At 33.5% G+C, this 26,879-nt stretch overlaps 5 protein-coding genes across 5 annotated transcripts; 3 read left to right on the forward strand and 2 right to left on the reverse strand.

Annotated features, from left to right (window-relative positions):
• Positions 1-1,192: 1,192 nt before the first annotated feature.
• On the reverse strand, positions 1,193-1,645 carry LOC146904333 (NDR1/HIN1-like protein 3). Its single transcript, XM_085728268.1, has one exon. The coding sequence runs from the start codon at positions 1,643-1,645 to the stop codon at positions 1,193-1,195; it is 453 nt and encodes a 150-aa protein (XP_085584394.1).
• Positions 1,646-3,401: 1,756 nt separating this feature from the next.
• Positions 3,402-3,860, forward strand: LOC146904334 (uncharacterized). The gene has a single exon (XM_085728269.1). It carries the CDS (start codon positions 3,402-3,404, stop codon positions 3,858-3,860), a length of 459 nt encoding a protein of 152 aa, XP_085584395.1.
• Positions 3,861-6,031: 2,171 nt separating this feature from the next.
• Positions 6,032-10,724, forward strand: LOC146904335 (microtubule-destabilizing protein 60-like). The gene is made up of 8 exons (XM_085722752.1): positions 6,032-7,019; positions 8,945-8,981; positions 9,073-9,171; positions 9,304-9,423; positions 9,565-9,663; positions 10,036-10,095; positions 10,190-10,284; positions 10,398-10,724. Exons 1-8 carry the CDS (start codon positions 6,280-6,282, stop codon positions 10,516-10,518), a joined length of 1,371 nt encoding a protein of 456 aa, XP_085578878.1. The 5' UTR covers positions 6,032-6,279; the 3' UTR covers positions 10,519-10,724.
• Positions 10,725-10,961: 237 nt separating this feature from the next.
• On the reverse strand, positions 10,962-13,579 carry LOC146904336 (uncharacterized). The gene has a single exon (XM_085722751.1). It carries the CDS (start codon positions 13,125-13,127, stop codon positions 11,286-11,288), a length of 1,842 nt encoding a protein of 613 aa, XP_085578877.1. The 5' UTR covers positions 13,128-13,579; the 3' UTR covers positions 10,962-11,285.
• A 2,609-nt stretch (positions 13,580-16,188) lies between these two features.
• LOC146904337 (biotin carboxyl carrier protein of acetyl-CoA carboxylase, chloroplastic-like) lies at positions 16,189-21,722 on the forward strand. The gene is made up of 7 exons (XM_085722753.1): positions 16,189-16,520; positions 18,952-19,005; positions 19,123-19,292; positions 19,554-19,875; positions 20,249-20,320; positions 20,813-20,878; positions 21,418-21,722. The coding sequence occupies exons 1-7, from the start codon at positions 16,365-16,367 to the stop codon at positions 21,439-21,441; spliced, it is 864 nt and encodes a 287-aa protein (XP_085578879.1). The 5' UTR covers positions 16,189-16,364; the 3' UTR covers positions 21,442-21,722.
• Positions 21,723-26,879: the final 5,157 nt, after the last annotated feature.

Genomic DNA, 26,879 nt, shown 5'->3' on the forward strand with positions numbered 1-26,879 from the left:
GAAAATGTTGATTTGGAGGAAGTACACTATAAGAAGTTGTTTGTCATTTAAGTTCTCCAATAGGAAAACTCATTCTTGATTTTATCACTACTTACTTTATTTATTATTGTTTAGTGACAAGCTAACGAAACATCGCATAAACCATAACTAAGCTAGGGCAATTATACTATGGTTGATTCACAAATTTCAGAGTTGATGGTATATTATATTGTTGATGCTATTATTGATGATATTAGATAATTAAGTTTGATTTTGTCGAAAGAAAAAGAAACTCAGTCTTAATGTTTATTACATTAACAAAATAAAATTCAATAAAAAGTGTATTTGTAAAACTTTAATCGTTAAATTTAACAATTATGTAATGATTTTTATATCTTAAATTGCACTTTTAGTCTTCGTAATTTTCTACACCGTTGAATTTTTTTGAGAAAGCCATATTTTTAGTGTTTTTTATTAAAATTTTATTTAATTTTGTAAAAAGTTTAAGATATTTTTCTTGAGAAGATTTTTTTTAATGATATGAAAAATAATAAGATTTAATCGACATATGGCACCACTTTGCTACTTGTTAGTTAATTATTCAAGAATTTCTACGTTGTGAAGAACACTTTCATTTTTTTAATATAATTGTAGAAAATCACTTACTGGTTGGGACAATGCATAAAATATGCAAGGTCTGGGTTCAAACCCTAGCCACTACCAAAAAAATATATTTTTTAAGGAAAACCAAGGACAAGCTAAAATAACAATAAAAAAAAACACTAACTACCTACTAAACTCACTTGAGTTGATTTGGTGGTATTACTCGGGATGATAATACAAATTCCAACTCAAATGAAAAACATATACAATTTGATGTTTTTTGTTTTCTTTCAATACTAATGATGTGAGACATTTTAACAAGAAGCAAATTTCAATAGTTTCATCATCTCTAAATATAAGACTCATACCCAAATATACTAATTAATTTTATTAAATCACCATAGTTTAAAGACACCGAATAAATCAACAAGCACACTCTCCCCATTACATAACATCATATCTCACATTTGACAGGATGCTGTAAAACCCAAGTAGGAGTGTTGGACGGGACAAAGTTCAGAGGGGAGCACGTAACCTGCAAAACCCTATCCTTCGGCTGAAACAAACCCTTACGCTTGATAACAGCATTAAACACAACTCCAAATTTCACCTATCCACGAAACCGTTCGTCGGTAATGCCTTTAACAATTGCGTTACTGACGAGCTTATCGACAATCTCAACATGGACTCTAAATAAAGTCTTACTCTTTTTTGGTTGGTAGAAAGATTGAATATGAGGCTTGGCTTGAAGACCGAAATTATCTTTCTTTTCGCCGTAAAAGACACCAACAGAAACGGCGTCGTAGGTGATATCTAGTTTTTTGTTAGGGTTTGAGGCAATGAATGTGATATCCCATTTTGCGGTGAGGTACTGCTGGTTGGTGGTGACACTGAGGGAGGTGAGTTGAGCTGTGTCAACTCGGATTTCGGGGTAGCGGGGTCTGAAAATGAAATACATGATCAAGATGATCACACCGAGGGATACTACAATGGCGGTCATGATGGAAAGGATGAGGCATAGACAGGAGTTGACGGCGGAGCGCTGCTGCTGTGGCTGGTACATGTTGGCGTAGCTGGATATTGAGGGTGAGTGATGTTGAAGATATATAGTTAGATTTATGAGAGGGAGAAGTGGTAAGTAGAGCACTATGATGCAATGCTGTAAATGAAGAGAAACGGAGTGAATAAATAATAGAAATTGAGGAGAGTTACGACATTTTGTGTTTTTGTTAACTTTGTTTTCAAGCTAAAAAACTTATTAAACATAATATAAAAATTAGTCAAAAAAAAAACGATAATATAAAAATTAGTAAAAAACAAAAATAATATAAAAATTAGGGGACATAAATCTAATGTAGGAAAAGAAAAAGTAAAAATAAAATAAAAGACTTTTCATATTTACGAGGTTTTTCCTAACACCCTCTCTGATACTTTCTTTTTTTTTTTTTTGAAAGAACACTTTCTCTAATACTTGTTATCTTTGTAAAAACAATGTGAGTCTACACTTTTGAAATGAGTGCACATATAAAATGAGAATATTGTTAACACTCATCAATAATTATTATCTTAAGCATGTTACGAAATTACACTCGTATCATTTAATTATTAAAAAAAACACAAAAAAGAAACAATTTGAAGAAAAAAATGAAATTGTGTTTTCATATTTTATTTTTTAAAGAATTCTAATGAATGTCCTTAGGAGGTCCTAAAAGTAGTAAGTTTGTATAAAAATGATATAATTATTGCATTAACATAAGTACAAACTTGTATATTTTTATGAATTCTCGTTAGAAGATGTTTCTCCACAAAAGCACAGGATCCCTTTCAAATGATGCTACAATTAAAGAAAAGAAGATATTATAAGATTCATCATGAGAAGTATATAACACTTTTGGCAATTTCACTGATAAAATGATATTCTATCACTAAAACTGAGAATTGAGTAATAAGTACATGATTTCTGTACAACAAATAAAACTTCCAATCCAAGTAAATACAAATAAAGGATGAAGCATAAAACCTAATTCGAGTAAACAATAAACAAAGAAACAGATCAAGTCATAGATAAATATTTCTCGGAACTTTAACTTCTAAAAGTATTCTAGACTAGTCAAATCATATTAAACTGGAGCCAACAAATGGATTGAAGGAGATAATTTAAGTAAACAATAATTTTCATATAAGCTTTATGCCAAAAAGCATGTTACAACAGATATCAGAATGAATGAATTATTGCACAATGAAGATCACAAAGAAGAAAACCATGACGGTGTAGCTAGCTTGCATTACAAGTTACTATATCAAAACTAGAAAGAAGAAAACCATTACGGTGTAGCTAGCTTGCAGTACAAGTTACTAACCTAGTGTAGTATAATAAGCTTAGATAATGTAGTACAATCTAATCTTGATAGTACAGTCACAAATGTATAAATACTTGATGTATTCTTTGATTCAACTAATGAAACATTTCACTCTTTTTCTCATTCTTAATATGGTGTATCTCTCTCTCTCTCTCTCTCTCTCTCTCTCTCTCTCTCTCTCTCTCTCTCTCTCCCCCCCTCCCTTCCCTATGAGAGAGTTAGTTACGATTAAGTTAAGCTTCCGCCATTGATGCATGTTCATCAAGCTTCTTCATCTTCTCGTTTTTCCTTGATTTCTTGAAAATTCTTCGTGATTCTTTTGTTTCTTCTTGTTTTGTTCTCAATTCTGCATTGAGATTCCTCCTTTTCTTCCTTCGCAAGTTTTGCGTATTGATTTTCTGAGATTTCTTCACGTACTGTGTTTTTCACCTTCATTTTCAGTTTTGACTCTACTTCACCATGCCTTCTCGTCAAGCTCCGGTTGTTGTTCAACAACAAAACACTGATTCCATCTTCTATGTTCATCCTAGTGAAGGACCAAACTCTGTTATCGTTACACCTCTTCTCACTGGATCCAATTATCTTGCATGGAACCGTTCAATGAATCGTGATCTTAGTGTGAACAATAAGCTTTCTTTTGATGATGGATCTGTTCCAATTCCTACAATGGATGATTTGAATCAAAGGGCATGGGAGCGTTGTAATCACCTTATCCATTCTTGGATCTTGAATTATGTTTCTCCACAAATTGCTCAGACTTTTGTTTTCCATGAGTATGCAATGGACGTTTGGATCGAGTTGCAAGAATGTTTTTCCAAAGTTGATCGAGTTCGTATTGCTACTCTTCGTTCTACCAACAACTTGAAACAAGGTACAAAATCAGTTCTTGATTATTTCACTGAGATAAAATCTCTTTGAAAGGAGCTTAATTCTCATCGTCCTATGCTTGTATGCACTTGTTCTCATCCATGTCGTTGTGAATCCATGCATGTTCTCGTAATTTTAGATTGGATGATCATATTATTCAATTTCTCACTAGATTGAATGATAACTTCTCAGTTGTGAAGACTTAGGTTCTTCTTATTGGTCCTCTTCCTTCCATTACCAAAGTCTAAGATCTCAAGCTCACAAACAATAAGCTTCAACAATCTAACTTAAATAAATAAAAGATTGTTTGATTTTACACTTGATATACAATTAGAGGTGTAATACAATAAAGTTCAAGTGGACTGTGAGACTTAAGAATTTCTAAGATATGAAAGTTTATAAGAAATTCTCTAAGTGTTTATGTGCTATTGATTCTGACAAAGTAGAGATACTTATTTATTCTTTAAGTCTTTAACTCCTTATATAGGGAAAATTATGAGAGACGATGGAAAGTGTCGGCACATAAATTGGAGTCATTGAGAAGCTTGATTTAGTTAATGTCGTTGAAAGGCCATTCGAAATTCTTTTGCTTCAATTGGAATTATCCATATTATTTCCCTTTGTCCTTGAATTCCTTTGTTTGTTTCTGCACGTGGTCAGAAGATGACAAACTGTACCACTCATAGTCTGATAGTAACCTTCCTTCAGAAGAGGACAAAACCAGTCAGAGTCTTCTAATGTTGACGTGTCCTTCAGAGTCTTGAGTCATTCAGAGTTTTGAATGCTTCAGAGTCTTCTAAACTTCATATGGTTGACCACTTAAGATGTTTGTTTGACCAAATCTTCGACTTCTCACTTGTTTCAGATGTTCTTAAATGTGCTCATAAACTTGTTCTTCCAGAACTAAAATTTGTTTTAACAATAAAATTTTAATTCTTTGATCTTGCACACTTAAACACATATTAGCATATCGAAATTTTCTTTTCAAACATTATTATCATAATAAATTCAGAAACATTGTACAAAATCCATTTTGATTCAATAATATTAGTTTTAAGTCTATTAGTTTTTTCCAACAAGTTTTAAGTCTATTATTTATTTATTTCTTGCTAATAAGTTTTAAGTCTATTATTGATGATATTAAGTTACTCAAATCACATTTTTATGGGCAACTTTGTGTTTAATGCTTATTACAACGAAAATTTTGTGACCCAAGTAAGATTTTTGTTCTGGCTCTGCCAGTGATCTTGTTGAAGTTAAAGATCTACAACTAAACCTTATTAATAGTTCATAGGTTCAATGACTCTATCTTGCAAGGAGTACTAAAAACATTCTTTTTTTAAAAGGCGAAATATGTTTTTTTTATCTTTATAAATATATCAATTTTTTGTTTTAGTCATTGTAAATTTTTTATTTGACTTTTAGACCCTCACAAGTTTTCAATCTTCACTTTTGGTCTCACCTTTAAAGTAAACTTATATGTATAAATAATATTTTTAATAAAATTTTGCAAAAAAATTTATAATATCATAAGAATCTCTACAAAAAATATAATTTTTTAACAAAACATAAATTAAATATGAAATTTTAACCACCAAAAATATAAAAATTCATATTTAATTAATGTTTTGCTAAACAATTCTAATTTTTTTTTAGAGATTTTTACAATATTCTACACATTTGTGCAAAATTTCATTAAAAAAATTCATGAGTTGACTTAAAAATGGGGATCAAAAATGGTGATTGAAAATTTTATTAGGACAAAAAGTTGAAATAAATTTTTAAAGTGACTAAAACGAAAATTCATTATATTTATAGAGACTCAAATCATATTTAACATTTTTTTTCAAATACTCATTCTAACACCAACTCTATTATTGAATGAAAATTACGTAGATCCCACCATTCTGTGCAAGACGTATTGTTTGTATCATAATAATGTTAAAGATAATATTAATAAAAAAGAATGCTATTTGAACTATCATTTATACGACAACTTATGGGACAAATATATAAATGAATGTAGATCTTAACACGAAAAAAAAAAAAAATAGAGAAAAATGAAAATATAATATGACTATGAGAGAGAATTATCATAAAAATTGTCATAAAATGATTGTTTAAATATCATTTTTCTATTAAAAAATAGCATTCTAAAGATTTTTCTAGACAAGTGTACCTTCAACCGAAAAAAAGCTATAACCCATAGAGAACAGAAAATCAGAATCCAAACGGTCAAAATATGGAAAATGATTATATTATACTATAAGCTCCAAATCATGTTTAATCAAAAAATAAAAAATAAAAATCATGTCCCAGTGAAACTAGCCGTTACAAAAAAAAACATCATCGCCGATTCTTTCAACTATAACACTCTCAAATTTTCTCTCTTTTCTCAAAAATTTCTCAATCTCATTCTTTTCTTCTTTCATCATCTCCGATTGAATCGCCACCATTTTCTCCGGCGAACATGTCTTCGATCGTCGCCGGAACAACCACACCGCGTGCTTGTAGATCATCCAGAATTCAACAAACACCGAAACACACCGAGAATGTAAACCCTAATACTCCCCCTTCTTGTTCCGTCAAAAAATCACAGAAACCTAACAACCCTAACCCTAACCCTAATCCCAATTCTCCTCAAACTAAAATCCGGCGAAGGAAATTCGTGGTTGTGGGGAAGAAGAAACAGAAGGAAGATGTGAAGGAAGGGGGTGATGATGGAGATTCAGGTGTTTTGAATTGTAATTGTAAAGAGAAGAATAGGAAATGTGTTTGTGTAGCTTATCGGAATTTGAGAAAGAGTCAAGAAGAGTTTTTTAAGAATAGGGTTGATGAAGATGAAGAAGAAGAAGAGCAAGAAGAAGAAATTCCTGAAATTGATAATGTAGTTGTTGAAAAGAAAAAAGAGGGTGATGTGGGTTTGGGTTTGATTGTGAAGAGAAGTAGAGAGAGATTGAGGGAAGAGGTGAGAGAGAGTGTTACACAAATTGGGTCAGGGAAGGTTCAGAGTTTGGTTAAGGCTTTTGAGAAGCTTTTGTTTGAACCTAAGAATGAGGATGAAGATGGAAAAGAGGAGAAGGAAGTTAGAGAGAATGATGATGTTTCTGGTTCGTCGTTTTGTGCTTCGGATTTGATTTTGACGTCTCAGAATCTTGGGTTGGATCCGCGTGCTTCTGTTTCTTCTTCTTGGGATGGATCTCGTGGAAGGTTTGATTCCGGTTAATCTCTAGTGTTCTGGTTTTGATTAGTTTTGTGAAAAAATCGATTTTGTTTTCAAAGGGCTATTTCGATTGCAATTGAATGCCAATTAAGCTAACTTTTACTTTAGTATATGAAATATATGAATGTTATATATAAGTTATGTCTATTAATTGCCATGGATAGTAAATCAGTGCTATGCTAGGATCCACATGCGTCAGTCTCTTCGAATAGGATAGCTACCGTGGAAGGTTTGATATTGTATTTAATCCAAGTGAATAGTTTTGATCAGATTTGAGAGAAGATCAACTTTTTCCAAGGACTGTTATGATTGCATTTGAATACCAGGTTATGTTTTGATTAGTTTTGACAGAAAATCAACTTTTTTTTCAAGAGCCATTTGATTGAAATTGGATACAAATTTAGTTTTGACCTGTTTTGATTGAAAATGAAAATGAATACAGATAAAGCCAACTGTTTAGTTTAATATACGAATGTTATAAGTTATGTGCATCAATTGTTATAAATAGTGAGTGAGTTCTGAGTTCAGTGTGGTGGTGTTGATGCTTGTGATGTATTATATCTGTTGTATTATATCTGTACAAGTTGTAGTTTGACTTCTGCTTAATCAAGTGTTTAGTTTTGATAAGGACTGTTTTGATTGCAATTGAATGCAAATTCAATTTGGATTAGTTTTGATGGAAAATCAATTTTTTTCAAGGGGGCTATTTGGTTGCAGTTTAATACAAATATAGTTTTGTTTAGTTTCGACTGAAAATCAACTTTTTTTAAGGGTTATTTGGCTGCAATTGAATAGAAATACAGTTTTGATTGGTTTTGACAGAAAATCAACTTTTTTAAGGGCTATTTGATTGAATTTGAATACAAATAAACTTACTTTTCAATTTAATATATGAATGTTATATGTTGTGTCTTTCAATTGTCATGAGTAGTAAGTGAGTGCTAATTTTGGCGTTGCGTTGTTGACCTTAAATTGCAGTTTCTTATGACTGAAAATCAACTTTTTTTAAGGGTTATTTGGCTGCAATTGAATAGAAATACAGTTTTGATTGGTTTTGACAGAAAATCAACCTTTTTAAGGGCTATTTGATTGAATTTGAATACAAATAAACTTACTTTTCAATTTAATATATGAATGTTATATGTTGTGTCTTTCAATTGTCATGAGTAGTAAGTGAGTGCTAATTTTGGCGTTGCGTTGTTGATATTTCTTATTATCTTCGTACAAGTTGCAGTTTGACCTTAAGAAATCAAGCGTTTAGTTTTGATTAGGGCTATTTCAATTGCAATTGAATACAGATAAGTTAACTTTTTAATTTAATATATGAATGTTCTAAGTTACGTCGACCAATTGTCATGAATAAGTGAGTGCTCTTTTCAGTGTTGTGTTGTTGATGTTTGTTATTATCCTTGTACAAGATGCAGTTTGACTTTTTCTTATTATCCTTGTACAAGATGCAGTTTGACTTTTTCTTAATCAAGTCTTTAGTTTTGATTAGGGCTATTTTGATTGGAATTGAATACATATTGAGTTTTGCGAAATCAACTCTTTTCAAGGGCTATTTAGTTGCACCTGAATACTTTTTGATTAGTTTTAACAGGAAATCAACATTTTTCAAGGGCTATTTGATTGCATTTGAACACAAATAAGATAACTTTTTAATTCAATCTATGGATGTTATAAGTTATGTCTATGAATTGTGATGACTAGTGAGTGAGTGCTATTTCAGTATTAACAGGAAATCAACATTTTTCGAGGGCTATTTGATTGCATTTGAACATAAATAAGCTAACTTTTTAATTTAATCTATGAATGTTATATATAAGTTATTTCTTTTAATTGTCATGACTAGTGAGTGAGTGCTATTTCAGTGTTATGTTGTTGATCTTTGTTATCTTTCTACAAATCGCAGCTTGACATCTAAAGGGGGTAGAAGTAGCAGGAGAAATGTGAGTCACATATTCTTCAACAACAATGCAGAGTAATTAATGATATACTAATCAACTGAGAGTATTTAAGCTTTAATTGAATGAATTGCAGAGCTTAGAATCAACAACCACCACTCTTGGGGGAGGGAGAAGGCTGAGAAAGAAGCAGCAAAAAGTCACCCGGCCAGAACCTTTCAAGCTTCGAACTGATGTAATTTCATCGCAATTGATTGACTGGTCTTTTTAAAGCTCTATCCGTTATTATTATTATTGTTGTTGTTGTTGTCGTTTACCCAAAGACTTTGTTTGGATTATGACATTTTTTTATGGAATATTAATGCAGCAAAGAGGAAAGGTTAAAGAAGAGGTATTTGAACAAAAGGTACAACAAATGAAGACAGAAGAAGAGAAACAAAGGATTCCTGTTGCACAAGGTCTTCCTTGGACAACAGATGAACCTGAGGTAAGACCGTTTTGCTACGTAATGAGAAGTAGTTTGTCATCCAAAACTCAAAAGTTCACTATAATTAAGTGGCATCTATATGGTCATATATTGCTATAATGATATGAGGTATTTGACATTCTTTTGGTGCTAATGTTACAGTGTTTGGCAAAACCTCCGGTCAAAGAAATTACAATACCTGTTGACCTGAAGCTTCATACTGATGTGCGGGCACTGGACCGTGCCGAGTTTGATGAGCAGGTGCCTCTTTTATCTTCATTTTCTCCTTCTTCTTGTACTTTTTCAACACTTCGTATTGCCTGTGTTTTTTCTTGATTTGGCACTACTATTTGCATGTTAAGGTCCTATGGAATATGGATATTTCAGCTATTGAATTCTACTGAATTTTAGTTACTGAATTCTCCTCCTTGTCGTACTTTTTCAATACTTTTTTATGTCTTTGTTTTTTCTTGAATTGGCACTGCCATTTGCATTTTTAAGTTAATAGGATATATATAATTTTAGCTACTGACTTCATAGACTATGAATAATGGAGCTCTCTCCATTTATCACTAAGAAATATGTGAGTTGTAGGAAATAGAAACAAGATTTGATGAATGTTGAATTGTGCAGATGGCAGAAAAATTGCTCTTCATAGAGCAATATAAATTGGAAAAGGAGAGACAACATAAGGTACACTACTACTATTCAAACATTTCTTCACTAATTCGCCATGTTTCTGGGTTTCCTTTCATTAAATGCTGATGAATTCTTGTATCCACTAAAGTTGGCTGAAGAAGAAGAAATCAAAAGATTGCGGAAGGTACTTGTTCCAAAAGCACAACCTATGCCATATTTCGACAGACCCTTTATCCCAAGGAGGTGAGGATTGATCTAGTAACATGATTAATGATTTAAAGTTGCATTTATTTGTGAGCCTTATTAGATTTCTCTTCAGAATAAGTCTCTTATATTATTATTTTTGTATGAATAAGGTCAATGAAGTGTCCTACCCTACCCAAAACCCCCAAGTTTCATAAGAAGGTCAAGTGCAGCAGCAGCAACAGCTCATCGTCATGGAGTGATATGAACCAATACTCCTCTTGCCTCAACTAAGCTTCCCAAGATACATTTTGATATTAATTCTGTAGTGAATAATGTTCTTTTCATTCCCTTTTCTGAATAGTGTTGAATTTATCTACATAGCAACCAATTTAGTTGCACAGGCTTTGGTCTTTTTATGTACAGTGTTTAAAAATATCGGCCCGCCGAGATTCCTCAATTCATTAGACTTATCAATAAAATGTTGTGTTACTGCTGGAGTTAAATTGTTTATATGTAAACATAATGGTCTTATTTCTTCTGCTTCATGATTGAAGATGGTAACAACATGATTCAATGAGGTCCTTTGGTAGAAGGTACTAGTACCAATATAATTTGTTGTATAGGAATAGTTATAGCAATCTTTACAATTTGAAGCTGTTGTCACATTGTATTAGATTTTGAGAGAGAAGACACTTGTGGAAGAATAATACTATGATTATGATAGAACCCCGAAATTTGAAAGCAAAACTGTATTTATTTAACTGGAAAGTGATGAGCTCAAAGCTCTTACAAAGATTAAAACAGAAAGTTGAAAAGATAAACCAGAGTTCTGAGAACTCCTACCAGAGCTAAGCTCCTAGACCAGAGAGAACTTCTCTCCTAAACAATTCTTAACAAACTTTCTGATTGCCTCACCTCTAGACTCTCCCCTCTTTTATAACTGAAATTCTCTTCTTAATGACTGACCCTCTAGGCTTCCCTCTCTTCAATAACTGCAATTCTGCCTAAATTCCATTAATTATTATAACCATTTGTATTCCCACAGCTTCTACAGGCTTCTAGAGGTTGTGCTTGTGTGGATTGGGCCCAACAATTGGGCCAACACATGTACAGGAACTCAGGGTTCTATCAATACCTCCTCCTTCAAACCTTGCCTTGTCCTCAAGGCTAGCATTAAGACCTTGATTTTTCTTCAAAATTCCAAGTTCCCAAGTTATAATTTCTCTGTTTCCTTCCCACCTCGTGACTTTTCCTGACTGTAAAGTGTCCACAATTGCCATGTTAAGTTGTTTTTCCCTTATAATTTTCTTATCACTAAAAAGATGGCCCTGCAACTTCACCCTTTTTCCTTCCCAATTGAAACTAATTTCCCTCTCCTTCCAATCAAAGTTTACTTTGCCAAACCTCTGCAACCAAGTCACTCCCAACACAATATCAATGTCTTCTAACTCCAAGACATAGGCTTCAACCATGGTAGAAAATTTTCCAAATTGAATTTGCAAACCCTCACCCTTCCCCACAACAGCAACACGACCTCCATTCCCGAATTTCACACTTGCTGCCTTACTAGTGTCTATCGGAATTTGCAGATTTGATACCATTTGAAGCGATATGAGATTATGACTGGCTCCGGTGTCAATAAGGACCGTCACCGACTTTCCTTTCACCGTACCTTCAAGGTATAAAAGTTTAGAGAAAGAGCTCTGGATTCTACTTCTGTCTTTTAGCCCACACAGTGCCATAGAATTGTATTCCAAGGCTGGTACTTCATCACCTTCCTGCAATTCAATGGCTATGACCTCCCCTGCGTCATTCACCGTTTCGTCATCGCTCAAAATTACCAACCGGAACTGTTTTTCTGCGCACTGATGCAGAGGATTGTAGCGTTCTCCACAACGGAAACACAACCCTCGTGCTTTGCGATCCATTAACTCAGAATATGGAAGGTGTTTGATTCCTCTATTGCGGTCACCGTTCCCCCTTCGTCCATCGTCTCCGGTGTGCCTTGACAGATTTGCATTTGGGGTCACAGTTTGATTTGAGTTTGAATCAGGTTGATTACCTTTGTTTTGGGATGATTCAGTGGACCTAATTGTCAATCCATTACGATTTGGACCAGGATCAAAATTTGACCCGTTCCCCCCTTTTTTATTTGACCCGGATCCAAAGTCAGTTGACCCGTTCCCTTTTCCATCACGAACCCAGTTTCTTCCACCGCTCCGAGGAATCAGAGATCCTCGCAATTCTGTCTCAATATCACGCGCCACCCTCATCGCCTGAAGCCGTGTCATGGGATTGAAGGTTCTCACCTTCAATCGAATCTCAGGTTTGAGGCCTCCCAAAAAATACCCTAGATATTGTTCTTCAGGGAGACGATTGACTTGAGAAGAAACATACTCAAATTCTGAGATGTAATCCTCCACATCTCCTGTTTGTTTGAGATCCTTCAATTCCTCAAATAGATTGTCACTACTCCTCCCTCCATATCTATCAATCAAAGCTTGCTTCAATTTCAACCATGTGAGGTTGTCCTCTGTCTCGCGTAAGAGATTGAACCAATGGATGGTGGTTCCCTCCATACTCAGTTTTGCCAAACGGACCTTCACTTCCTCCGTCGTACCTTGTACTTCAAAGTATGTTTCTGCACGTGTGATCCATCCCACTGGATCGTCTCCGTTGAACGCCGGCAGTTCGACCTTCTTCACCGCCATCTTGAATTCATCCGCTGAATCCTTCACTGAAGATGCTTCTGGTGTCTCTGGCGTAGGTCGATTCATCAGCTTCGCAAATTCCGCCAAAATGGTTTGACGAAATTCATCGAACATGTTCTGCACAGATCCTTCCAACGCAGAAATTCTCTCCTCTAAAGCATCAACTCTTTCAGACATTTTTGGTGGCATTCGGTATCACTAGCTCTCGAATATCCGGTAGGTCGGACCAATGATAGAACCCCGAAATTTGAAAGCAAAACTGTATTTATTTAACTGGAAAGTGATGAGCTCAAAGCTCTTACAAAGATTAAAACAGAAAGTTGAAAAGATAAACCAGAGTTCTGAGAACTCCTACCAGAGCTAAGCTCCTAGACCAGAGAGAACTTCTCTCCTAAACAATTCTTAACAAACTTTCTGATTGCCTCACCTCTAGACTCTCCCCTCTTTTATAACTGAAATTCTCTTCTTAATGACTGACCCTCTAGGCTTCCCTCTCTTCAATAACTGCAATTCTGCCTAAATTCCATTAATTATTATAACCATTTGTATTCCCACAGCTTCTACAGGCTTCTAGAGGTTGTGCTTGTGTGGATTGGGCCCAACAATTGGGCCAACACATGTACAGGAACTCAGGGTTCTATCAGATTATTACTTTGTAGTCTATATAGAGTAGCAATTTCACCCTTTCATGACCAAAGTAATTTTTGGTGTTACATTGGTTTCATGAGCAAAGTGAACCAAAATAATTCAATAAAAAAAGTCAAATTATACTCTAGGAATGGAAAATAATATTGAAAAAAATTCTGCTAACACTGTCCTTACTTGGCATGTCAGACTTATCAATTTGAAACTGACATTTTCTTGAGTAACATATAAAGCATCACCTTATGGAGTTTTAGGTGCACTTCAATTCAGTCTCTGGCATATATCATGCAAATTATGGACTGCTAGGTCCACTCCATAAGTCACCCATCACTTTTCAATGAACACAGTGGTACCATCCCTTCTACCATTAGTAACATGAGCAATTTAAATGAACTTTACCTTGAAAGAAAACCCTCTTCAAGGCAATTCTATATGGAACCTAATTAACCTGTCCTTGCTTTTTCTTAATGACAACTAATTCTTTGGATTAATTCCTCCTTCCATAGAAAACTTCATCAATTTAATACCCTTAAACTTAGTAGCAACTACCTCTCTGGACCAATTCCTTCCACTACTGGAAACTTAACAGAGCTCACTAGATTGAACATGGGTCAAATTAACACTTACTTCCTTCTATTTGTCTCTTTAAACAATTATAATTCTTAGAATGTTAAGATGTCTTTAAATTTTAGATGTTCAATGCAATTTTTTTTTCCTATAATCACTAATATTTTTACTTAATGAAACTGTTTGATATTGTCGTTTTATCACTTCCTTCTATATATTTGTTATGTAATTATTTATATAAACTACCATACCCTCGTTCAGGGCTGTCCCAAACATTTTACAGGCTCTACTCTAATGAATTTATGTCCGCCGAAATTTGAACCCTCAAAATTTTGAATGTCGGAATTCTCATATGAAATAAGCAAATTCATGTTGATTTGCCAAGAATTTGTCTCCTTTTATAGAGAAGAAACAACTTTTCATTAGATTGTAACCCCTTCATTTGAAAGATTGTAACCCCTTCATTTGAAAGAATATATACTAACATCCTTCGGTATTAAACATCAATTGTTTTCATGGTTCAATAGATAGATAAGAGCTCCATTTTCTCCAATCGCGAGGTTCATTGTCAAAGGTTTGAGCACGAGAAGATGATTCCATACGTTTTATTTTTGTATGTTTTAATTTGAATAAAACAATAAAAAACGAAAATGAAGAACTTGGGAATTTAACAAAGGGATACGCGCATGCATGAAAACGATACTAACCACCAAGCCACTATTCAATCAAATGTAATATTTTCAACACTATCCACATGAGTCTCAACGAGTGCCTCATGTTAATATTTAATGATCGTAAATTTATAAATTATTTTTTTAAAAAGTCAACTATTACAATTTTCAATACAATGAGTACACGAATTTTCATAAAAACTTACTTTTTTTAAGTTCCTTAAAGAGTGTTCCAGAGGCACGCATTAACATTTTCCTTAGAGAGTGTTCTGGCACAAATTTTTTGAAACAATTTCAAAAAATATGTACCTTCGTCATCACGGATACATATGCCAATACCTGTTCTATTTAACGGATTCGAAAATGAAACATCGAAATTAGATTTCAGACGGCCTCGTTGTGGCCGCTTCCACCAAGCCATATCACTCGCTGTAGCAAAAGAATTTCGAGTTGTACCTAAACCACTTTGTCTTACCGGCGTTGTTGTCGTCGTCTAATCATAACGAACTGAATTTATTGAAGTGTTGTTGCGACTAGCTCGATCGACTACATGACCACATGTTTCTGGGTCATCTTGCCAAACCTTGAGATTTCCATGCTTCCAAAGGCTCCATAAGACAATTGCAAATCGTTGACTAAATTCTTGTAAAAGCTGATGTAGCAATTCAAAGATGGCATCAACCGCTGAATTTCTATACTTTTAACGATTTATTACTCTAACATTTTTCAATTCTCTAATTTATCTTTACATAATAATAAATGTTAGTAATTTTATAAAATACTCCCTCCGTCCTAAATTATACGTTATCTTAAGATTTATTTTTTGTCCCAAAGTATAAATCGCTTTTCAATATCAATGAAGTCATTATTGCTACTTTTTCCATTACACCCTTAACTATTTATGATTTTTTTTATTTTTTTATTTATCTTTCTTATACCATTTATTAAAAATAGTTTTGCGGAATAAGTAATTCATAATTTTTTCTTTCACATACATTGTTTTTATACTCCCCCGTCCCGCAATAGATGACCCATTTGAAAATGTGTAATTTTAACCTAACTTATTTTGACCATATTTTTCTACTAATATACAAAGATAAATAATATCAAATAAGACGTCGTTAGATTCGTTTCGATGAGTATTTTCAAAATATTAAATTTTCATAATTTTTTCTAATATATATATTATTCAAAATTATGAATTGATATGCGTATTAGTGTCAACTGTCATGTATTATGGACAGAGCGAGTATATTTTAATTTGTGTGACTGAAAATTTATGGTTCAAAGTTAGTTGAGAGTTGCAACCAAAAACCTATGACAGTGATGCATACATAGTTATCATCGAAGCCACATTGTCAAAAACCACTTCTGTTCTGTTCTCTTCCTTCTTCGTATTCTCCATCATTTCAATAAACCATCATTCCCAAAACCTCTATAGATCTTATCGCCACACAAAACCATTATAATCACACCGACCCATTTCACCATTTCACCTCTAAATCAATAAAAATCGCATTTTGATTTGTGGGTTGCGTTGAAAATGGCTTCTTTCACCACTGTTCCTTGTCCTAAATGTTTAACTTTTCATCATTTGGGTTTGAAGTCTCAGACTTCTTCAAGGAATGTGCAATTGGGGTTTATGAAATCTCAATCTTTTGGATCTTTGAGTTGTGATTTGGTGTCAAATGGGATTCAGGTTTGTGATTTTATACCAAATTTATGAATCTGGGTTTTGAAGTTTGAATAATTAATATTATATATATAGCTCAAATGATAAAATGGATCACACTCTCTAGCACTGACGCTTCTGATGTAAAGTGTGTCTGACACGAGTCGGTATCTGACACGACACAACATATGTGATTACATTCAATTAATTCGTTTTTTTAAACATTTATCATTTGACATGTTGTGTCAATATCGCTCTGAAGCACAAACACCAGACACGACGCCAACACCCCTAATAATTTGAGAAAATCACATAATTTAGTATAAATATGTGTCGATGTCGTGTTGGTTTCCAACACGATGCGTGTCCGACACCGACACTGTGACACGCCTAATCCGAGGAGTGTCTGTGCTTCATAGGTCCTGTGTGCGTGTTTATGACAATGCTTCGTAGATATTATGTTGTTTTTTCATCTTTAGATTTTGGATAGTGATTGATGATGTCATTGCATGTGATTAATTTTTGTGTATGTTTTGTTATATGTATGGTGTTTCTGGTATTCATTGTTTGAGAATGCTGAATTGAGAAATCCTTCAATTTGATTGCTAGATTATCATTCTATCTCATATTTGATCTCTAAACTATTGAAATGTAATAAATAGTCATTAAGCTATCACTTTCTCTCCTATTTTGAAAGTAATTGAGGATCTAACTTGATAGATTCTTACTAGTTTAGGGATCATTTATTAAATTTCTATAGTTTAAGGATCATATGAGAAAGATAATGATAGTTTATGAACCAGATTGAAGGTTTACTGTTCTCAGTTTATTTGCCTGAATTCAAGCTTATTATATTTTCGGTGCTGTCACTGGCGTGTTGTTTATTATATTTTTCGGTGCTGTCACTGGCGTGTTGTTAATTATTTCTTGTTTTAGCATATATCAATTCTGAAATTATTGTCTATACCTTCACTTTATTAACTATTCTAATGTTTTTAGCATAAATTAGTAATAAAAAAAATTCTTCGACACTGTCTTTTGTGTGTTGAGTTTTACGAGTAGAAAAAGAAAACCTATTGTAACTTGAATTCCTATTTAATTTCAAGATTTCTTTAACATCTCACACTCTACAGTTGATGCATATTGTGATCTATTAAAACAGTATTTCATCCCCTATGATTGCAGTGCTTTCTACAGGGTGGAGATACAATGATTTCCCACATTTTTGTTTTGTTCAAAACATTTGCAGCTTAGTCTTTAACCATTTTTCTTTTTTTACTCGAAGAAATAAAGAATAATTACCTTTAACATATTTTGTGTGATCCTTTTCTCTCAGAATTTTGAATGTTTATGCATGATTAAGAATATGGAATACATTGAATTTTCTCTTAACATTAAAGTTTAGTTCTGAGCATATAGTCCTTATTGACATAAGGTTTATTTGGTTCACATTGAAGGACATCACAATTTTTTGTTTTATATGTTATTTGGTGGTTAATCTCATCTACAATGTAGAGTGCAGGGCACCAGTTCGTAACTTTTTCTCTTAATTCAGCTAGTCAGTTAAGGGATTGTTGTCAAATAGTGGCTATAGCAGCGCAAAATTGGAACAACTCTCTATTGTTCCGCGACTTGCTATTCATTACAAAATGTTGTCAAATAGCGACTGGAGCGCCGTATCATAGCGGAATTCGAACGAACCGCTATTTTCCACGATCTTTTGTTGACCACAGTGGGTTAAGGCATCCCCCAACCAGTGAGATCTCTGTCTCAACTTCCTAAGCCACGCCCTTGATGAACTTAACCATTATGTCCACGCCTTCCAAATTATTCCAGAAAACCCTCATCTCAAATCATGTTCCCAACTTTTCACACATTCTGGTCTCATATAGACCCACCTTTAATGATGCATTTACCCGTGAAATCTGGTTGTGAAGTTAAGTATGCTCATATGAGAGAAGGGGTTGGGGAGAGAGTGAGATGAAGGAAGAAATGGTTAATTTTAACATTTGAGTTTACTTGAACTTGGGGTAAAAAGTTGTTCCTTGCTTTACTATGTCACAAAATATTTTACTTTTGCCATGTTCGTGTATGTTGTCACCCCTTGTTTTGTTCTATCTCATAGTAATTTTTCAAATCAAACGTTAAAATAATATTTATATGTTGTTGAGTCTCTTGTTTTTTAGCAAATCAATTGGATTCGTTCAGAGACAGCAATTTGTTCAATTCTGCAATTGGTGATACATGTTTTTGTTGAGAGTAATTAAGACAATATTTGAAATAACATGAAAATATTGTCGTGAAGCTTTGTCTTTTAATAATATGTTCATAACTGTCTTTCTATTGATTTAATTTCCTTACAAGAGGATTACACAAATTTCATAACTGTCTTATCAGAAGAAGTGCATTATTTTCTTCCTGATTATTTGTGTTCCATTGTTATTGTTGTGTCCCACAGTGCCTCGAAAGGAAGCAATTTTCGGTCTGGAGGGCTCAAGCACTTCCTAACGAGGTTAGTTCTCATTCAGTTTAGTTTGAACAAAAAATGGTCATCATCCGTAACCTTGCTGCTCCAATTTTCTTTTTTATAATATCGATACTAACATATACACTGTTCTGTTTGTTGTAGGTTGCAACTATTGAAAATTCATCAAATTCTGCACCTGTATTGATCAATGAACCTAATGGTGCTTTACCAAAAGAGAAAGATAACCATAACGGGAAACCCCCTGGTCCAAGCGCTTCTACAGATGCATCTTCAGTTTCCACATTTATGGATCAAGTTTCAGAACTTGTCAAGTAAGCCTAAGCTACTGCACACATTAATTGTTCAGTGTTGTCAATGGTAGATTTTGCGAAAAATAGTAGTTCGTTCTAATTCCGCTACACTACAATGCTAAAATCTCTCGTTCTAATGTCTCTAGAAAGCTATAAAACAACACTTTGTACTAAATAGCAAATAGCGGAGTAATAACAATTTGTTTAAATTCCTCTACGCTATAGCCGCTATTTGACAACACTGGATTTGTTTATATCATGCTGATTTTATTTCATGTGCAGACTTGTGGATTCTAGAGATATCGTGGAGCTGGAACTTAAGCAAGCAGGATATGAGCTCATGATAAGGAAAAAGGAAGCTTTGCAGCCTCCACCAGTATCACAACAACCATTTCCTTATCCTGCATATCCTCCTTCTTATCAAGCACCGCTGCCACCACCACCACCTGTTGTTTCTTCTACTCCTGCAAATGCTCCTCCTTCAAAAGCAGCTCCAGCCTTGCCTCCTGCAAAAACAAGTGCATCATCTCATCCACAGCTTAAATGTCCGATGGCAGGAACTTTCTATCGATGTCCTGGACCTGGCGAACCACCATTTGTCAAGGTATGTATTAATATTACTTAAACAACATATATAATACTGAAGTTCTTTTTTTAGCTGTTAGTTTTACTAATCATACTATACGGTTTACAACTTTGCAACTAATTTTGTCAAAGAAAGTTTTACAACCTATGTAGCACTGACATAGACACTAAATACAACACTTAACACGCAGACAGTGGTAATAAATTAAGAAATGAAAGTAATTGAATGTAACTACATGTGTTGTTGTGCTGGTATCCGACTCTGACACGTGTTGGATACCTGGCACACCTTTAATTTAAAGTGCCGGTGCTACATAGAAACTTCAAACTAATTTTTACCCTGTTCGCTAAATAGAACAATGGATAGCTTCATTCCTTTGTTTATGTTTCAGGTGGGAGATCAAGTGCAGAAAGGGCAGGTTGTTTGCATTATCGAGGCTATGAAACTGATGAATGAAATTGAAGTATGTGTATTGTCCTTTTTAAGATGGTTTTGTTTTGCATTCTATTCTTCTTTTCTTTCTCCTTTTATTAACTTTATTGTTATCTTGATTTGTTTTCCTCTTTATTCCGGAAATTTGTCTCAGTATTACTTTAGATCATATAGTCCTATGTGTCCATATAAAGGTTAACTCACTATAGCACTCACAAAAACAAAGACCTGTAATGCACCATGCACATTGTTTTTGTTTTACTTGTTATTTCCTTCTATTCTACTGCATTAGCTCTTGTTACTTAGTTATTAAAAAACACAGGCATGTATTTGAGAAAATAATTTGAGACAATTCCGAACTTGACTCACACAACGACATGTAGACACTGGTAATAATTTGAGAAAATAGAAGTCATTGTCTGTAAACACACGTGTTAGTGTCTCTGATCCCAACATGTATTGAACACACCTTCAAATTAGAAAAACAATTCTAATTACTTGGTTCTCATTCATTGCTTCGCAGGCTGATCAATCAGGAACAATAGTTGAGATACTGGTAGAAGATGGGAAACCAGTCAGTGTCGGCACGGTACTCTCTCTCTCTCTCTCTCTCTCTCTCTCTCTCTCTATATATATATATATATATATATATATATATATATATATGGGTTTTGTTACAAGCCACCCTTTGGCGGTGTCTTTTAACAAGTCACACCTTAAGGTGTGATTTTCACTTTTTAGTTATAACTTTGCTAAAAGACACTTTCATAAAAGTAAGTTGGTGTCTTTTCGCAAATGCTCATAGAGTAACTTGATAAAAGACACCTTCATAAAAGGTGTCTTCTATCATAACCCTATATATATATATATATAGACACACACACACACACACTCCAATGTTGTCATATAGCGGCCATCGTAGTGCTATAGTGTAGCGGGAATTTAAGAAATCTCTTTTGTTCCGCGGTTTGCAATTTAATACAAATTGTTGTGAACTAGCTGACCATAACACAATAGCGTAGCGGGATTTGAACAAACTGTATTTTCTGCGATTAACAATGTGACACACACACACACACACACATTTTTGTCTCATTTGTTATTTACACTTATGCTTGCTTCATGCAGCCTCTTTTTGCAATTGCACCATGATGAGAATGAGGACGGACCTTACATCAAAGTTGTTGGATAAACATGGCACAAGACTGATAATGGCGACATTTTATTATTCAGATATATTTATTGTGCAACAAATATTTGTTCCATTTTAGAAAATCATTATATTTATTTTTAAGAGACGTATTTCAAGACATAAATGCCATGGGGCGTATTAGAAGAAGTGTTGGAATTTGTAGTTGTAAACAGTTTTAATAATATTTTCTTGTAGAAAAACAGTTTGACAATAATATTTTAGTATCAGTTTTATGCATTAAGTATTTAGAGATCTTATTTCAGTATGTTTTATTAGGGAAGTTGAACCCATCATCTCTTTATCATTCTAATCCTTATTATATAAACAAATGGAAGAATTCCTACTTCATTAGGTGTTTGTGTAAAACAAATTATTTTAGGAAATATTAGCTTTGATTTCAATTGCATCGGGTAAAATGCTCGAGTTAAGTGTTTTTGTACGTCTCAGTCAAATTCGATAAATTTTATGTGTTGTCTTTACTGTTTTATTTAGAGTTTTTCTAACACATAACACCTTACTTAAGCTACCGCAGCTACACCCATTCCCCCTTTTAGCAACTGAATTTTTTTCCACCAAATTGAATCTATAGCGGAACCAACCACCATATGCTCTAACCCATACTTAGATAGAAGAAAACACTTTAAACCACAGCCTCCTACCTGATATTAGTCTTGGACGGAAAATTTCTAAGGGTTAATAGTCATTTTGGTCCCTGGATGTGTAACTAATAGTCACAATAGTTCTTCAATGTATCAAAATCATTCTTAATTGTGTACTATGTATCAAAATTATTCTTAATTGTGTACTTCGTTGGTCAAAATAGTATCTGATGTAAAAATGCTTCGTTAATATTGTACTCCATATTAGTCCTTCAATATTCTTACTTCTTGTACATATAAGTATTTGCTATCATATCAATCCTTATATGAAAAAAGTTAATATCAACATTAATGGACTATTTTAACGTCGGATACTATTTTGATTAAAAAGTGAACAATCAATGACTATTTTAAAATTTTGATACATTGAGCGTTATTGTGGCTATTACTTAAATATTCATTCGGGAAACAAAATGACTATTAACCAATTTTTCTCACAAAAAACATTGCAATTTTTAAAATCATGCACACCCAATCCACCATTTTCTTTTGCTTAATACATGTTATCCCACCTAACTCGTGAACCTTCATGCCTCCTCGGTCCCAGGCATAAAAATTTAAACAAAAACTCAGTTTTAAAAATGGTACCTAAAGAAGCTTATAAGAAAGAAAGGAAGTAAACTAGTACGGCAGACAAATTGGCTTTTAAGAAAACCAAACAGTAGTTAGGATCATAAAATATCATTCTTAAACAAAATGAGTTTTGGACATTGTTCGAGAATTTTGACATGTCTGGGAGGTAACAAACCCTTTACAACATAAACATCTCATACATCAATTTTGGGGTATGTTTAAACTCCAGCATGATTTTTAAACACTCCAGGGGTCTCAAACACAACCCTGAGTATGATAGAGCTGCATTGTTACCTATCCTTGACAGTTACTAACTCCAAGTAGTTGATTGAATGCTAGTTGCAACTTCATCTACATCCCTTGAACTCCCCCAATTCAAAAATCACTCAGCTTTAATCCCTCTTTCATATTTTTTTTAACTAAAAATCAATGATCTATCATATTAAGTTTAGGGAGGTTTTGTGGTAATTTCATTGTTGTCGATCATTTTACATCATCAAATCGTATGACATAAATAAAAATATGTCACATCACCGTTCTCTAGTTCGAAAATACTAGAAAGAGACCAAAACTGCGTGTTTTTTAAATAAAAGAACCAACTCTGTGAACGAGTGAGTGAAAATAGGAAGGCAAAAACTGTAACTAATACTAATTTTTATAATATTTTTTGACCTAATACAATATTAGGTACTTAAACATAAATTGATAACAAATTACCAATATTACTTTGGTGTGATTCAAATGGATTGATAAATAATTTGTATCTATAATATGATTAAAAAAAATCCAAATTAAATTGATGAATAAGGGATATTTTTAAAGTACATTTATTTGAATGTTCATTCAAAAACTTAATAAATTTTCTTTAAAGAAATATTTTCAATCAATCATATTACACTCATTTAGTGAATTAATTTACATTATATCACTTTATCTTATAAAAGTGAATTAATTTACATTATATCACGTTATTTTGTGATAATATTTAAATTAAAAGGAAATTCAAAAATCCAAATCCTAAATTTTCAATGGGAAAATAAACTAAGCTAAATTAAATCATTTAAATAATAACAATTTTAAAGAATTAATACACATATATTTGATTTATGTAATAAATCATATTGATAAAATACTTTTTTTAAATTAATATTTTTTTAAATTCATTTTCATTATCTATCATAATCTAATAAATAAGACAATACATAAATTCATTGAATGAATCGTTTTATGGTATCTCTCATATTTTCATGAATGCAAAATTAAATTATTTATCGAAAAAGTAAAAAAAAAATTAACTGATTAAATTATGTGATATTTGAAGTAGCAATAAACGTCACAAGAAAGGGGGGGTTTGAATTGTGACCCTTTTAAAAATTATTCCTGAAAGTTAAGTTTGGATTTATATACTCAAGAATGTTCTTGGTGTACGTTAGTTCAACAAGTTTAGAGTATATAACAATTTAATCAAAACAGAATGTTCTAAAGAATGATTATAAGCAGAATGAGAAAAATGATGTTAAGTTAAAATATAAGTTTATTTTAACAAAGACTAGAATGTTCTGGAGAATGATGACAGAATGATAAAACACTATTATATGCTGATTTTAAACCTTAGTTAAATATTTAAGTAAATGTTTTATCTTGGACCAGAATGTTCTGGAGATTAATGTAAGTGTGATAAAGTGTGTGTGTTGTGTAACTTTAAATAAAGAGAGAGAGAGAGAAAGAAGAATAACACAGGAGAGTTATCCTGGTTCACCAAACCCGGCTACTTCCAGTCCCCACACCTCGTGTGAGATTATCCACTATAGTTTTCTTGCTAACAGAAACTTCTGACTAGCACTATAAGATCTTGATCACACCAGATCAGTCCGTTACACCTGTATTATCAACCTCAGCAGGCTTCTACAATTCTTTGCGCACTAGCAAAAGAAAGGTTGGAATTTTCTACCTCAAACTATTAAGCCCAATAGACTTGAGAAGAATACAACACACTTTGTATAATGAGATTTGTGTGGATCAAATAAAATACTCAACTCGTAGTTTGAGTTTTACAATAGCAAATTCAAAAGAGAAGATCCAAGTGATATAGTGAGAGAGCTTGGAATTTGCTTTGTTTGCGAAGAGCTTTGTTTGTAGTGATGATTTTCACTTAGAGAGATATTAGCTTGCAAAACTCTTGCTTATAACCTTCAAAGGCCCTTGTATTTATAGGTGAGGAGTGTCTTGGTGATCAAGGGAGAAAATAGAGCTGTTGGACACGTTTTTGATAGCTGTCCAAAGACTCAATTGATTTCTCTTTTCTTCTTTAAAATAGCCAGAACGTTCTCAGAATGTTCTGTATGAATAGCCTGGCTTTTACAGCACTGTTGCTTGCTTGCGCATGAGATAACCAGCTGTTATGAGCTGTATAACTTGTTGCCCAATGCAGATGATGTCATTGTCTTTTGTTTTAGTGATGTCATGCTTTAAGCCATGTGCATTTATTCTTTAATGGGCTTCTTGGATCCAAATGGGTCGAACCCTTTTCCTAAGGCCCAAGAGACATTTATTAAATGCTATTTTGCCATGCTTTCTTGCTGTGCAGACTTGTTCACTTTTGATGTACTGTTTCATTTTCATCGTATTTGCCAGAACGTTCTCAGATTGTTCTCATGAAACAAATTCTCACAAAATGAATTAGTAGATAACAAGATTAAATAAATATAATATGTTTGTAATCTTTAAAACATCAAATAAGGATTTTGTCTCAACAATCTCCCCCTTTTTGATGATGACAAACATTTATAATTTATTTTGATTTTGATTTGAGTTTTTTGAAAATTTGTTAAAAACTCCCCCTCAACTTTAGCAACTAAAATTTTGTGCCATTTTGAGAGTATTTCCAGAATTTGTTTATGGCAATTGAGTTTGATAATTTTATCAAAGAACTCCCCCTCAATTCATGCATTTCAAGATTCATATGCAGACATGAGAATATATAACATAACCAACATATTCATTTAGATAAAAAGATCATAAAGATCAATACAAGGATTCATATCAAAACATCAGAGATTCACCAAAATGCAATGTTCACCTGCGCATATACTAGCAGCAGTTTTGATCCTTGTTCAGACATATTTAAACGCATAAATAGAGAAATAAAAACAGAGTTTTTAAAACATCAAAATAACATAATAAAACAGCATAAGAAGCAATCTATTCTTCCCTAGATCCTAGCTGTTTTCCTGGTCCTCCTAATTGGTATTCCCCTAACTCCCCTAAATCATCTCCCCCTTTGTCATCATGAAAAGGGGCAGCAGCAACAGGAGCAGTAGCAGCAGGTGGAATGGTTGGTGAGGAAGCATCAGATGATGAAGAGATGGTAGGCATAAACATGGGATACATGGGAACAGGAAAGGGATTCTGTTCAGGTTTAGGTACCTCATTCTTGTCACTCATGGTGTTCTTCCATTTCCTTGACAGAGTAGCTTCATAAGTTAGCCAAGACAGATAATGTAAAATAGCATTATTCCCTTCAATAACCCTAGTTAGATCATTGCGTGTCTTGCTGCAATCTTTCTCAACTTTAGACCTTTTAGTTGGCCTTTCATTGTTCTCAACAATCCTTTGTGCCATAGAAGGAGACTCAGTAAACCTTGAAGGAAAAGTGAGATTGGTTTGAAGAGATTTGAAGGAATCCATCTGGACAGATGTATCAAAACCTTGTGGAGCAAAGAGTTTGTCCACCGAGTCAGGTTGGAATAAAGCAGAATATTCATGCTTTTGTGGAGAGATAAACAAGTTTGATGATTTTGTGACCGGGGGTTTTTCTGTGAGGCTTTGAAGGATCTCAGAAGCCTTGACATTCGAGAAAGACGCATTGTTGCCAAAATTAGCAAGCAATTCCTGATCCTCCTCCATCACAGGAGAACGTTCTGGAGAACGTTCTGGAGGGATGCAATGTTCATCAGAGGCATTTTCTGGAACAGGATTTTGCAGAGCAGATTCATCTTCCCTCTTTCTTTTGAGGTCAGTTTGAGGCTCAACATCAGGTTCCTGCTTCATGTGACTCAGATTCTTTGGGGTGAATTGAGAATACTCAAATAGAGATTGTTCACCCTCAAAAGGAACATGATTTTTGATGAAGATTTTAGTGAGAGCCATTCCATATGGCAGACATG

Source organism: Medicago sativa, chromosome 7, assembly GCF_051527215.1.
Source record: "Medicago sativa cultivar Bolivia chromosome 7, Bolivia_mono, whole genome shotgun sequence".
Lineage (NCBI taxonomy): Eukaryota > Viridiplantae > Streptophyta > Magnoliopsida > Fabales > Fabaceae > Medicago > Medicago sativa.

Excerpts from the sequence above, each read along its gene's own strand:
- LOC146904334 (XM_085728269.1), top strand. The coding sequence starts at position 3,402 with ATGCCTTCTCGTCAAGCTCCGGTTGTTGTTCAACAACAAAACACTGAT.
- LOC146904335 (XM_085722752.1), top strand. The coding sequence starts at position 6,280 with ATGTCTTCGATCGTCGCCGGAACAACCACACCGCGTGCTTGTAGATCA. Across the intron at positions 9,664-10,035 it reads GTGCCGAGTTTGATGAGCAG|ATGGCAGAAAAATTGCTCTT; the intron begins GTGCCTCTTTTA and ends TGAATTGTGCAG. Across the intron at positions 10,096-10,189 it reads AAAAGGAGAGACAACATAAG|TTGGCTGAAGAAGAAGAAAT; the intron begins GTACACTACTAC and ends TATCCACTAAAG.
- LOC146904333 (XM_085728268.1), bottom strand. The coding sequence starts at position 1,645 with ATGTACCAGCCACAGCAGCAGCGCTCCGCCGTCAACTCCTGTCTATGC.
- LOC146904336 (XM_085722751.1), bottom strand. The coding sequence starts at position 13,127 with ATGCCACCAAAAATGTCTGAAAGAGTTGATGCTTTAGAGGAGAGAATT.
- LOC146904337 (XM_085722753.1), top strand. The coding sequence starts at position 16,365 with ATGGCTTCTTTCACCACTGTTCCTTGTCCTAAATGTTTAACTTTTCAT. Across the intron at positions 16,521-18,951 it reads TGGTGTCAAATGGGATTCAG|TGCCTCGAAAGGAAGCAATT; the intron begins GTTTGTGATTTT and ends TGTGTCCCACAG. Across the intron at positions 19,006-19,122 it reads CTCAAGCACTTCCTAACGAG|GTTGCAACTATTGAAAATTC; the intron begins GTTAGTTCTCAT and ends TGTTTGTTGTAG.